Below are 12470 nucleotides of genomic sequence, written 5' to 3'. Positions count from 1 at the left end.
CAACTATACAGTTAAACACACCTTACTTATTGAAACATATACTAACACATATTTACTCTCTTATACAATCCCTGATACAAGTTCACAATGATCGATACAACCACTCACTCATTCGGTGGCTCTCATGCACAGTTATTTATATATGCCAACTCTCACATGTACTGTGTTTTACATATGTACTTACTATGACATGTAGCATTGAGATATCCATTCACTCATCAATACACTCATGCACACAGTCAACTGCCCATGTAGCTGTTTCCACATGCACTCTTGAACTCATACACCTAGTGAATAAACTGTTCACACATCTATGCATAGAGTCACACACCTTCCAGCCACCCCCACACAAACTCAATCTCCCATAGAAATACTTGGGCAAGCAATTAATAACACATATAGCCTCTCGTATAGCTAATGATCAACACATGCAGCAGTTTACAGAACAACAGACATAATGATGCACAAATTAAGACAGTTTAGTCACTAACCCATGCATTCAGTGAGACACATTTAATCACTCACTCATACAGTCAGTCACGCACCTACTAAATCCTTCATCCAGACACTTATACATCCACTCATTCTTCAATATGTAAGATATATTTTAACTTTACAGAAACATACAGTCACTGGATGTTGTCATCAGTGATGTCATCAGTGATGTCATTTGAGATGTCATCAGTGATGTCATCAGTGATGTCACTGACCATGTCATGAATGATGTAATATGTGACATGATCAGCAGTGGATTGCAGGTGCGCGATATATAGTTAGTGCAACTAACTATATATGGAATTTCAATGGTTTTGTGTGAGTAAAATAAGGTTTTTTAAATGCTAATTCCTAACTATATATGGTCTATAACCTATGGTTTTTTCAGTGAATATATATATACACACACACATATATATATATATATATATATATATATATATATATACACACACACATATATATACACACACACACATATATATATACATATATATATAAATATATATATATATATATATATATATATATATATATATATATATATGTATATATATATATATGATTATATTTATTTGTTGAAGCAAATAGCCCTTGAGCTTGGAAAGGCACACGACGCTCTCTCGTGCCATCAGGCTGTGTGTGCCTCGCTGTTTCATGCCTTCTGTCTTCCTTTGTTAAAAGTGAAAATCCGACGCGTTTCGAGGCAGAACGCCCCGTAATCATGGATGGGTGGGGGGGAATGATATCTCCATGCTAGTGATTCATGTCAGTTAATGAATATATACCGCCCTAAGTGGGTGTGGGCTTCTAGTTGCACGCTACGCATGCTGGTTATGGAAGTCCATTTGCACGGAGTAGAATCACCTACTCAAGGATATTAACGGAAGAAATAAAGGAAGGGGGGACTGAGCCTACTCAAGGTTTGATTCTACTCCGTGCAAATGGACTTCCATAACCAGCATGAGTCCAAGTACTTTATCAGACTCAACTGCAGACTCCCGTGGGGGGCTCAACCAAGATGAGGAGCTTTATGTCCATTTGGGCTACGTTTTTGTGTATATTTATTCTAGTAGTTCTCTTTGCTTTTCTTGATAATGTTCATTTACACTCAGCAAACAATACTTTAAATTGTATAATATCCAGGCAATTTGCCACTTACTTCTAATAGTTTTATTTGCATGTTTTGTAGTGTTATATTTTCGCCTTTTTCACCTTTGTGTTTTGTATTGTCTTTTTTATGCATTATCTGTAATATTTAATGCATAGTGGTGTTGTTTCAGGCTTGTATATATTGTTGTCTGACCATATGTACGTATTTCACAGCCACTGGGCTATTGTGTTTTTCATTTTGTATTTTTCCATATTCTAATATGTGGGGAATATATTTAGAATTATTTGTTGCCAGCCACTGGGCGATAGCACTTTCATTTATTAATGTTATGAAAATTCAAATGACAACTGTTCATGCAACAAGCATGTCTTGATTTATTAATATCCTTGGCACGAGCAGTCCGAGGCATTGGCACTTTATATTTGCTTGTTACCCGTTTACATTTGGAATGCCAGTGGTCGAGTCGGGGTACCACGCGGGTGGACGGCGTCCCCCCACTTATTCAACCGGGTGGACGTCGTTCCCCCCCTACCCAAAAGCTAGACTTTCAATGATGGCGTTACTGCCCCGCACGGCCGCCCCGTCATCTCCCAAGTACAGGGCTGGCTGTCAGTCTTGTGTAGCGTGCGTTCAGAGCGACCCTGCCCCCATCGCCTTGTAACCTTTGTTATGTTGAACCTGGGCAGGAGCGCGTTGACACCTGATCCGTCAGCCACTGTTATGCAACATGTAACTCATGCCAGCTGCTCTCTTAAAGCAATATGTACCTCTCTTGGTAAAATTAAAGTCACAATACAACTGTTGCTGGCTCTCTGTTGCTGGCCTAACATGTTTACTTGGTTAGATTAAGGCTAGTTTGAAGATAAACAATGGCGATACATTGCCCGAGGGCTACTGACAGCGGGGACTCCTCTCACACAAATAAACACTCAGTCTCCTGTTGTCTCCAAGAGAGAACCCACCTGTGTGTCCCACACATTTCAAGGGCCTGCGCCGCACTGTCAGCTGTCCCCCTGGCCCGAATCAGCCCTAGCACCCCGGTATCGGGCGGATTACTTGTAAAGTTTCCTCATGTCAACCCACTCCACTTTTGGTGTAAATCGGAGCGTAAGATTTATTTACTGATGCAGCAAAACAATTATTTAAAATAAGTTTAGGGGACAAATTCCTACATTTATTTATTTATTTATTTTTGAGATATATCAAGCACGCAAATACCCATGGGTGTCTCGGCGCTGAGGACCGTGGACTTGTGCCATATAGCAGGGAGCTACTGGTTGAATTACCAGGTTTTTGTCTTTCTTCCAAAGACCAATAGAGACTGGCTGGGTCTAATCTCAGCTGGAAGAGTGTTCCAGAGTTTTGCCATGGCCACGGTAAAACGCCTATCACCCCAAGAAACAGTTCTTGTACGGGGAACCATGAGGAGATTTGCCGTAGAGGAACAGAGGTCTCTAGAGGGAGCATGTGCTTCTAAGGCATTGTTGAGGAAGAGAGGTCCAGATTTGCGAGATGCCTTATAGGCAATGCACAGAGCCTTAAACTTTATGCGGTTTCTCACAGGAAGCCAATGATAACGTCGAATAACGTGAGAGATGGATTTTTGTTTCAGGGTTCCAGATAACATTCTGGCTGTGGAATTTTGAACAAGTTGAACTCTTGAAATTGGAAATAAGTGCGTGCAAGCCTTCTGCCAGAGTCTTGTAAATGTCTTTCCTCCATAAAAGGCTGACAGCACTACAGGGGATCCCTGGGAAACTGGGGCGGCAGCAGGGTCTCACGAGGACTCCCTGTAATAAGAGGGGACTACCTTTCCTGACATCACTTCCTGTTGTCTGTTGTGATGTCACTTCCGGTGACGCCACCTAACTTGGAGCGTCCCCGCACTTCTTTTTTAGGACTTGTGCCCTGTGGAATGCTATGCTATATTTGGTTACACATATTGATATTTACTAGTGAGGCAGTTTTCTGCCTTTTTATTATGTGTTGCAGTCAACGTCACTAATGTGACCCAATACGCGCCATGCCACTGGGTGTGATTTTGCGGCTGGGTGTACTTGGAAGATTACCTGTTCTGGGCATTTTCATATCTGCAAAAACCTAATTTGCGTTCTCGTAGTAGGGTATAAATATGTTTGATATTTTTGCTTTATATTTTACGTTTATGAAAAGTGAATTACCTTGCTTGAATTACATCATGCATTTAAGTACATAGTACTAAATGAATGAAGTATGTCTTTTCTTGTTATGATGACGTGGGGTTTATAGGTTACACTCACACCAATCATATTTATGGCTTTTGACAAACACCGTTCTGGTTGAAACGTGTCAAGCTAAATAAACTTTGCACGGCATGAACCTTCTGGAGCTCAACATTCTTTTCCTGTGCGGACCGTTGCATGCAGGGGACTACTGTTTTTGTAATTTCAGCAAAAGTGTCTCCAAACGGTCAATAGGAGCACGTATGATGACACAAATGTAATGCTGGGTGGGCTGCCATGTCATGACAGCAAAGTCAGTTGTTGCATAGAAACAAGCTAGCTATGGCACCAAGAATTTTCACCCAGCGAGTGGGTGGGTCATTGATTATTTTCTTCTGGCCACGATTGCCCCAGGCATGAAAAATTGACATCAAATCCTCTCGTTAACCAGGGTGGTGCTTCTTATTTGCCAAAGTTGAGAGATCTGTGAGAAAATCGTTGGCTAGCTAACCCTGTTCCACGGTTAAACTGGCTGGGGCTTCATTGTCAGAAACAGTGTGGTTCTTCCATCTTAACTGAATGGGGTGGTGGGGACCGCAACTGTGGTGAATGTGGGACCGACGGTGGTTTAAGGCAGATAACCCACAGTCACTGAACCCTAATGGACCCCCTTAAGTGTCTTTCAATTCCAGCCAGATTCCAGGTAATGAAATAGATACTTATCTCTGTCATTTGTACCGGGGATTAGTGTTATATGTTTTGCAGTATTGCTGGTAGCCAAGCTAACTTTTTGTGTTCCAGTTTTAGAATACATAGCAAAGATTTGGTGGCATTACGTTAAAAACATGTTTCACACTTAATTTGATTACACCAAGGATCAAATTGGTTAATTTCTTCCTCTGTAGTTTTCTGAGGATGTTCATATGCCAGCTTATTTTTTCCACTTTTTGTTATGTTTAACAAAATTCATACCTCTTTTTTAATGTGATGTATTCTGTTCATAGATTTCATAAATAAAGGTTTGTCAGAAAACAGTTTCATTGATTTAATTATGATTTTTATTGACGTTCTCACCTGGAGGCACCTTTAGTTTGGGAGGAAAAATAAAAATTCCACATATTCTTAATGGTTGTTTCTTTGCTCTTGTACGAATAAGTTTTGCCTTTCTGTTTTATGTAATTTCAGATTGCTAAACGAAAGATTTGGCTTCCTGGCGAACCTAGATAGGAAGCATTGGGCATTCTTGAATTAACTGAGCCCTGAAGCAGCACTGCAGCTGTATCAAAGATGTGAACAAATGGATTAGCTAGCTCCCTCTGACTATTTGCGGTGGGCATTAATACCATGATTGGCCCCGGCTAGCTGGGTCTGCATGACCAGGCCCCTATCAAAACTACCCTCTCAGCGTTTTCCTTGATTTGGCTGTTGTGTGTCCAGCTCTTACCTGTTTCAAGGTACCACAGCTGTTGAATGGGATGTTGAACTCCACCGGGTTTGATGTGTTGGTCCCACAGGTTGGATCGAGTAGGCTCAGGTCCTTTTCAGTGTAGCCGAGCCACTGCAGATACGACTGTTTGATGACCACGGTCATGATATCAGGTGCACATGTCAGAGTGACTATAGCCAGGGAGAGAATGCAGGGGCTGTAGGTTATTTTCCAGACGTCGGAAGATGTACCTTGAAGTACCCGCCCCCAACATTCACACTCACACACAGCGCATCCGAGGTCTTTACTTGAAACACTGCTCACGACTGAGAAATTTGAAAACAAATGGCTAGGTGGTGCAAGTCATTTAGATCAAGAAGAGGTGGAAAATATGAGGGGATTTGGGGAGGACAAGAATTAAAGGCTAAACGAAAAAGGATAGAGGAAACAGGGTGGAAAGTCGAAGAGAAGAAAGGGGAAATGGAAGGGATAACAGTAAAGGGGAGGAAAGAGAGAAGTAATAAGGAAAGAGGAGGACAGAAAGTATAAGTTGGGTCACACGGTAGGAAAACAATGGCATAAGAGGTAGAAAAAGCGGAACGAAAAATTGAACAAAAAACGATATGGTAAGTAAGCAAATGGGTGAATAAAGTGAACAGGCAAAGATAGTTAGAGGGGGGAAAGCTGATAAAAAAATAATACACCTAAATGGAAGGAATACAGCCGGGATAGAGGGGAATTGAAGGCTTTAATAAGCGGAAGAGTTGAAGAAATTTAAATGTCATATAAGGGGGAGGAAAGGGAATGAAATAAATAAGTCAGGAATTCGCTGAAGTGATGAGTGGAAAAAATAGAAAAAAATAACTGTTAAAAGATACCAAAAGTAAAAAAACGTCATAAAAAAGAGCAGAATTTTACTCATAAGACACAGTGAGAGTGAAAGAGAGCGCAGAAACGAGAGTGAGAAAAGCACACACCAGAGCTTTCCTCTCCTATGGAGAGCAGAGAGAGGCATGTTAATTTCCTCTTCTTTTTTCTTGGATCTGTTTATTGTCATTTTTAACAGAGATACAGGATTCAATGCTAAATGCTACCAGCTACTTGATACACGTGCATAAGGCATCGATACCCAAGGATGATAGTAAGACTTATTCCAACAATTAAATACATTCAGTGAACTTATTATCCTTCATATTCCTATCAAGTTCGCATTGTATTCTGTTCTTCTCACAGCTTTCCTAGGGATCTTAACGTTGCAGTTTTAAGATCATTATCTATACTATGTTAACAACCTAAACATCCTCAGGATACAACAAGGCTCAAGACAGCTCCCCCTTTGCAGAGATTGTGTATAACCCTAAAGTCCTGTACCTTTTACTTCCCCAATCAAAACCATGTCTCGTATATATGTTCTGTCACAAGGGTCACTGCAGCCAACCCATCGCTTTGCAGGCTATTTCCCATTCCTAGACTTAACTAAATTCAGGCTCTGTGTTATTTTCCCTCTTCTTTTTTGTTGGTTCAAACTGTGGTTGTATGCCTCTAGCTGTCCACTACCGAAGAGGGCACCCGTAGAGAGAAGAAACAGAAAGATTAAATGCCACATACATCTTTACGAGAATCATTAGCCGGTAGCATTTTGAACATCTAGCAGTAGGCTTGTTTAACTGCTTCTCCTTCATAGGTTGAGTGAGAGAATGATGTAATGGAACACACTTAGTTTAAGCTACCGACGAGTACATTAACATGGGCCTGGTTTCAAATACTGACTGAGGCCTATTCACACAGCTATATTCGGTCGCAATCATGTGTTTGCAATCATATTTACCTAACACACGTCGGCCAGGAATGCCAAGGGCTGGCGTAACTCCCTTGCAGAGTGTTTAGAGGTTAAAAGAAGCGGATCATTCCCAGATTCGATGCGGGTCTATGGAAAGAGGTTTCTCCATGTGAAAAAAGTTTTTCCTGTGGGGAAAATAAATGCGCGTTTGCCCAAGAAATCCTATTCCCTCCGTGCTCAGATTTTCACTATGGAGAACTTCACACAGCAGAAATAGGTTCCCACAGGGAATGTCGTACGACCTTACCGGGAATATATATGGAAACCTGAGGTTGAACTTCTCAAGCGCACTCCTGGAAATGTTTTGGAATTCCATAAAATCGGGGTGCAAGTGTAAATGTGTGAGCGCAGATTTATGACCTCCTTTGTGAATCCGGCTCTAGGATCTTTTCTAGACAGATGGGACACAGAGGTGAAAGGTAATGACATATTTGCCATAACCGTGGGATGTGGTTAGAGTCTCTAGAAAGGACGGTTTTCACAGCACCAAAAGGTTAAAGGAATTTTTTTGTAGAATAACTGAACTTTCACTTCCTACAAGCATCTGAGCCTCGTGTGGATATGTGAAAAATAACAACTGTACCTGAAGCAAATGCTTCAGTCCACAGACACCACCTCGGGAAGACATGGAGGGGAGATGCTTGACAACGCCGTTGACTAAAGCCAGAACTAAATTAATAGCGATAAATATATAATCAGTGTAAAATGATAAAGTGGCGGTGTTGCTTGGTAGTCAAAAGAAAGTTTGATGATTTGCTGTGGATGGGAAGGATTCTCAATGTTCACAAGAAAACAGACAGTAAAAGCTCATCTCAGAGGTGCATGTTGGGATGTGAAGTCACTAGACGTGTCGCAATAATATAAATGAGAGAACTTTGCTCTGGGAATGCGTCTCATGGCTCTTAGGTAATGGAACTAGGCGAGGACAGCCTAATATCGACCAGGCGAACGCCTTGCAAGCTGCCAAAGTGATTGGTCCATCGAGTTCAAAGTGTTTATAGCAGAGATGGGCAAATGAATGGCTAGTTCAATCCAGTCCGCCAGGTGGGGGGTGATGTAGAGGATGTTGGTTAACGCATGGTTGCCTAAGTAAAGTGGTTTGACTTCGGTTTTCTGGGACTGCCCTCAAAAAGGAGACATGATTTTGGTTCATGCTTTCATTGGTTCTGGTTAATATTGTACCATGTAATGCGAAAGTCTGATTATTTACAGCTGCTGAGTTTCGAAGTGGCCTCCTACAGTCTTACTTTTGATTTCCAACAAGTCTTTCAGTGCATGCGGCTGTAAACATTTCAATCTATTTTCAAACTCCTTCGTTTTACCCCCCAGTGCCTGAATATTAAATATCAGAAATGGACAGGATGGACAAAGGATAAGGGGCGCTTATGGCTATAGATGCAAAGCTTACCGCTCTTCAGTGGAATGCTTCATACTTACTGTTACTCTCTGCAGTGTATGTAGCAGAAAAGCCTCTGTAGGAGTTGGCATAGTCAGCACTCAGTAACACGGTTAGAGAGTTAGAGGAGGAGTCATACTGGCGTTTTGTGCGGCCACACACTTCTTCTATTAGAGGGGAACTGGTGTTGGGGCCGTCGTACAAGGCCAGAAAATCAAAGCGGCACGTGGGGTCAATCTCCAGGCTGAGCACATGGAAGAGAAGAACATATAGTTAGATAATAGTATACAAATGTAGATAGTTTATCCTGGGAATCCGAAGGGACTGGCCTAAACTCTACATCACCCCAAGATGAAGTTAATATTCTTTACTGTGACCAGTGTCCCTAGGAGCTGGCAAAAAGCTTCCTATGATGTAAGAGTGAAGCTACACCTCACTGATTAATTCCAATAAGGTTGAAACATGTTTGTGGTTGGATGTATTCCTGCACAGACCTGACCTTGCAGGTCGGGCTGGACTGTCTCTTTTGGGGCATGGACAAGACTAATTTGAATATGGTTGGTCCCTGAATGTGCTCACACAATTGACCAAAAAAGCAATGGCCTTGAGTGCGTCCAGGGTAATTTTGTTAGTGACTTAATTCAAACATTCCATCCATTACTACATTTTCTACTTCTCAAAGAAGGAACAAACACACTTGTAATCAAATTCCCATAATTCCTGTAGGGTTAAGCTCTTAATGAAGGACAGATGTCATACCAAACCAAATATGCGAAGCAGATTTCGGGGTGTTCTAAGTTTAAGAGGCAGATAGTATGTTGATGATAACTACTTTTGTGACAAACATCTCAGCCAGTCTTGGTCCGTTTGCTATGTTCTAGTGCATGGGTACTCACAAACTTTCTCTCGGGGGCCAAATTTACAGTGTGGTTTGTGGCCGAGGGCCGCACCGGTGGGGGCGGGGTCACTGGGGGAGGGGGCGGGGCTAGAAAGAAAAAAACTGTGACCATGAAGTTGGACACAGGCACCTGCAGCTGACGCGTTCATCCACTGAGCCAACAGACCAGCATACACACACATCTCTCTTTCTCTCTCTCTCTCTCTCTCTCTCTCTCTCTCTCTCTCTCTCTCCCTATCTCTCCCTATCTCTCCCTCCCTCCTATCTCTCTCTCCCTCTGTCTCTCTGTCTTACCTCTCTTTTTCTCTCTGTCTCCCTCCCTCTCTTTCCTTCCCTCTGTCCGTCTCCCTCCATCTGTCTCCCTCTGTGTCCCACTGTCCATCTCCCTCTGTCTCCATCCCTCCGTCTGCCCTCTGTTAGTCTCCCTCCCTCCCTCCCTCTGTCTCCCTCCCTCCCTCTGTCTCCCTCCCTCCCTCTGTCTGTCTCCCTCTGTCTTTCTGTCACACTCCCTCTGTCTGTATCCCTCCCTCTGTCTGTCTGTCTCTGTCTGTCTGTCTGTCTCCCTCTGTCTGTCTCCCTCTGTCTCCCTCCCTCTGTCCCTCTGTCTCCCTCCCTCTGTCTATCTCCCTCTGTCTGTCTCCCTCTATCACTCTGCCTCCCTCTGTCTCCCTCCCTCTGTCTCCCTCCCTCCCTCTGTCTCCCTCCCTTCATCTGTCTTTCTGTCTCCCTCCCTCTCTCTGTCTCCCTCCCTCTGTCTGTCTCCCTCTGTCTCCCTCTCTGTCTCCATCCCTCCCTCTGTCTCCCTCCCTCTGTCTGTCTCCCTCCCTTTGTCTGTCTCCCTCCCTCTGTCTGTCTCCCTCCCTTTGTCTGTCTCCCTCCCTTTGTCTGTCTCCCTCCCTTTGTCTGTCTCCCTCCCTTTGTCTGTCTCCCTCCCTCTGTCTGTCTCCCTCCCTTTGTCTGTCTCCCTCCCTCTGTCTGTCTCTCTCTCTCCCTCTCTCCCTCTGTCTCCCTCTCCCTCTGTCTGTCTCCCTCTGTCTGTCTCCCTCTGTCTGTCTCCCTCTCTCCCTCTGTCTCCCTCTGTCTGTCTCCCTCTCTCCCTCTGTCTCCCTCCCTCTGTTTGTCTCCCTCCCTCTGTCTGTCTCCCTCCCTCTGTCTGTCTCCCTCCCTTTGTCTGTCTCCCTCCCTCTGTCTGTCTCCCTCCCTCTGTCTGTCTCCCTCCCTTTGTCTGTCTCCCTCTGTCTGTCTCCCTCTGTCTGTCTCCCTCCCTTTGTCTGTCTCCCTCCCTTTGTCTGTCTCCCTCCCTTTGTCTGTCTCCCTCCCTTTGTCTGTCTGTCTCCCTCTGTCTGTCTCCCTCTGTCTGTCTCCCTCTGTCTGTCTCCCTCTGTCTGTCTCTCTCAGTCTGTCTCTATCCCTTCCTGTCTGTCTCCCTCTCTCCCTCTGTCTCTCTCTGTCTCTCTCTCTCTGTCTCTGTCTGTCTCTGTCTCTGTCTGTCTCTATCGCTGTCTGTCTCTATCGCTGTCTGTCTCTATCGCTGTCTGTCTCCGTCTGTCCCTGTCTCTGACCCTATCTAGCTCCGTCTGTCCCTGTCTCTGCCTCTATCTGCCTCTATCTGTCTCTATCTCTATCTGTCTCACCTCACCCGGCTCTCACTCCCTGCTGCCCTCCACCTCCCTCACCCAGGCTCTCACTCCCTGCTGCCCTCCACCTCCCTCACCCAGGCTCTCACTCCCTCCTTTGCCCTCCACCTCCCTCACCCGGGCTCTCACTCCTCCCTGCTCTGCCCTCCACCTCTCTCACCCGGGCTCTCACTCCTCCCTGCTCTGCCCTCCACCTCCCTCACCTGGGCTCTCACTCCCTGCTCTACCCTCCACCTCCCTCACCCGGGCTCTCACTCCCTGCTCTGCCCTCTACCTCCCTCACCCGGGCTCTCACTCCCTGCTGCCCTCCACCTCCCTCACCCAGGCTCTCACTCCCTGCTGCCCTCCACCTCCCTCACCCAGGCTCTCACTCCCTGCTGCCCTCCACCTCCCTCACCCAGGCTCTCACTCCCTGCTCTGCCCTCCACCGTCCTCACCCGGGCTCTCACTCCTCCCTGCTCTGCCCTCCACCTCCCTCACCCGGGCTCTCACTCCTCCCTGCTCTGCCCTCCACCTCCCTCACCCGGGCTCTCACTCCCTGCTCTGCCCTCCACCTCCCTCACCCAGGCTCTCACTCCCTGCTGCCTTCCACCTCCCTCACCCAGGCCTCACTCCCTGCTGCCCTCCACCTCCCTCACCCAGGCTCTCACTCCCTGCTGCCCTCCACCTCCCTCACCCGGGCTCTCACTCCCTGCTCTGCCCTCCACCTCCCTCACCCGGGCTCTCTCTCCTCCCTGCTCTGCCCTCCACCTCCCTCACCCGGGCTCTCACTCCTCCCTGCTCTGCCCTCCACCTCCCTCACCCAGGCTCTCACTCCTCTGCCCTCCACCTCCCTCACCCGGGCTCTCACTCTCTGCTCTGCCCTCCACCTCCCTCACCCGGGCTCTCACTCCCTGCTCTGCCCTCCACCTCCCTCACCCGGGCTCTCACTCCTCCCTGCTCTGCCCTCCACCTCCCTCACCCAGGCTCTCACTCCCTGCGCTGCCCTCCCACCTCACCCAGCTCTCAGTTCCTGCTGTCCTCTCACCTCCCCCCTCCCACCCCCCACCCCCTCTCCCCTGTGCGTCAGCCTGGCTGACACAGCCTCCCGGGCACCCCAGTATTTAACACGTCTTTAAAAAACCATTTGTTTGTTAATGAGGCTTTGTTCACCTCTTAGCGCCCCTGCAGCTCCACTCTTGACTGTGGCTGGCATCGCCCGGGCCCCCACAGAGCAGTGTCTCTGACTCGCACTGCTGCTCAGCGAGGTGTTTGCTGAAGTAAAAAAAAAAAACACACACAGCACACACAGGTGCGATGTGTCTCAAGCTCCGCGGGCCGCCAGGGAAGGCTTGCCGGGCCGCTACTGGCCCGCGGGCCGTACTTTGAGTACCCCTGTTCTAGTGGAAGAGCTCACCATTTCTCCACTTGACAGCAAGAGTCTAGGCTGCTAGTAATCCAGCCCTTGACATGAAAAAACTCCC

General features: G+C 46.2%; 1 protein-coding gene across 1 annotated transcript in view; it reads right to left on the bottom strand.

The window, feature by feature from the left end:
* The window catches only part of CUZD1 (CUB and zona pellucida like domains 1), a 253994-nt gene that overhangs the window by 94960 nt on the left and 146564 nt on the right, over positions 1–12470 (bottom strand). Inside the window, exons 5-6 of the mRNA XM_078643992.1 lie at positions 8514–8716; positions 5255–5427 (exon numbers count right to left, since the gene is read on the bottom strand). Of these exons, the coding sequence (XP_078500118.1) occupies positions 5255–5427; positions 8514–8716 (376 nt within the window). The remainder of the gene's footprint in view (positions 1–5254; positions 5428–8513; positions 8717–12470) is intronic.

Source organism: Lissotriton helveticus, chromosome 5_1 (assembly GCF_964261635.1).
Source record: "Lissotriton helveticus chromosome 5_1, aLisHel1.1, whole genome shotgun sequence".
NCBI classification, from domain to species: Eukaryota; Metazoa; Chordata; class Amphibia; order Caudata; family Salamandridae; genus Lissotriton; species Lissotriton helveticus.
Note: the sequence above shows the minus strand (reverse complement) of the source record. Positions and strands in the feature narration are given on the sequence as shown.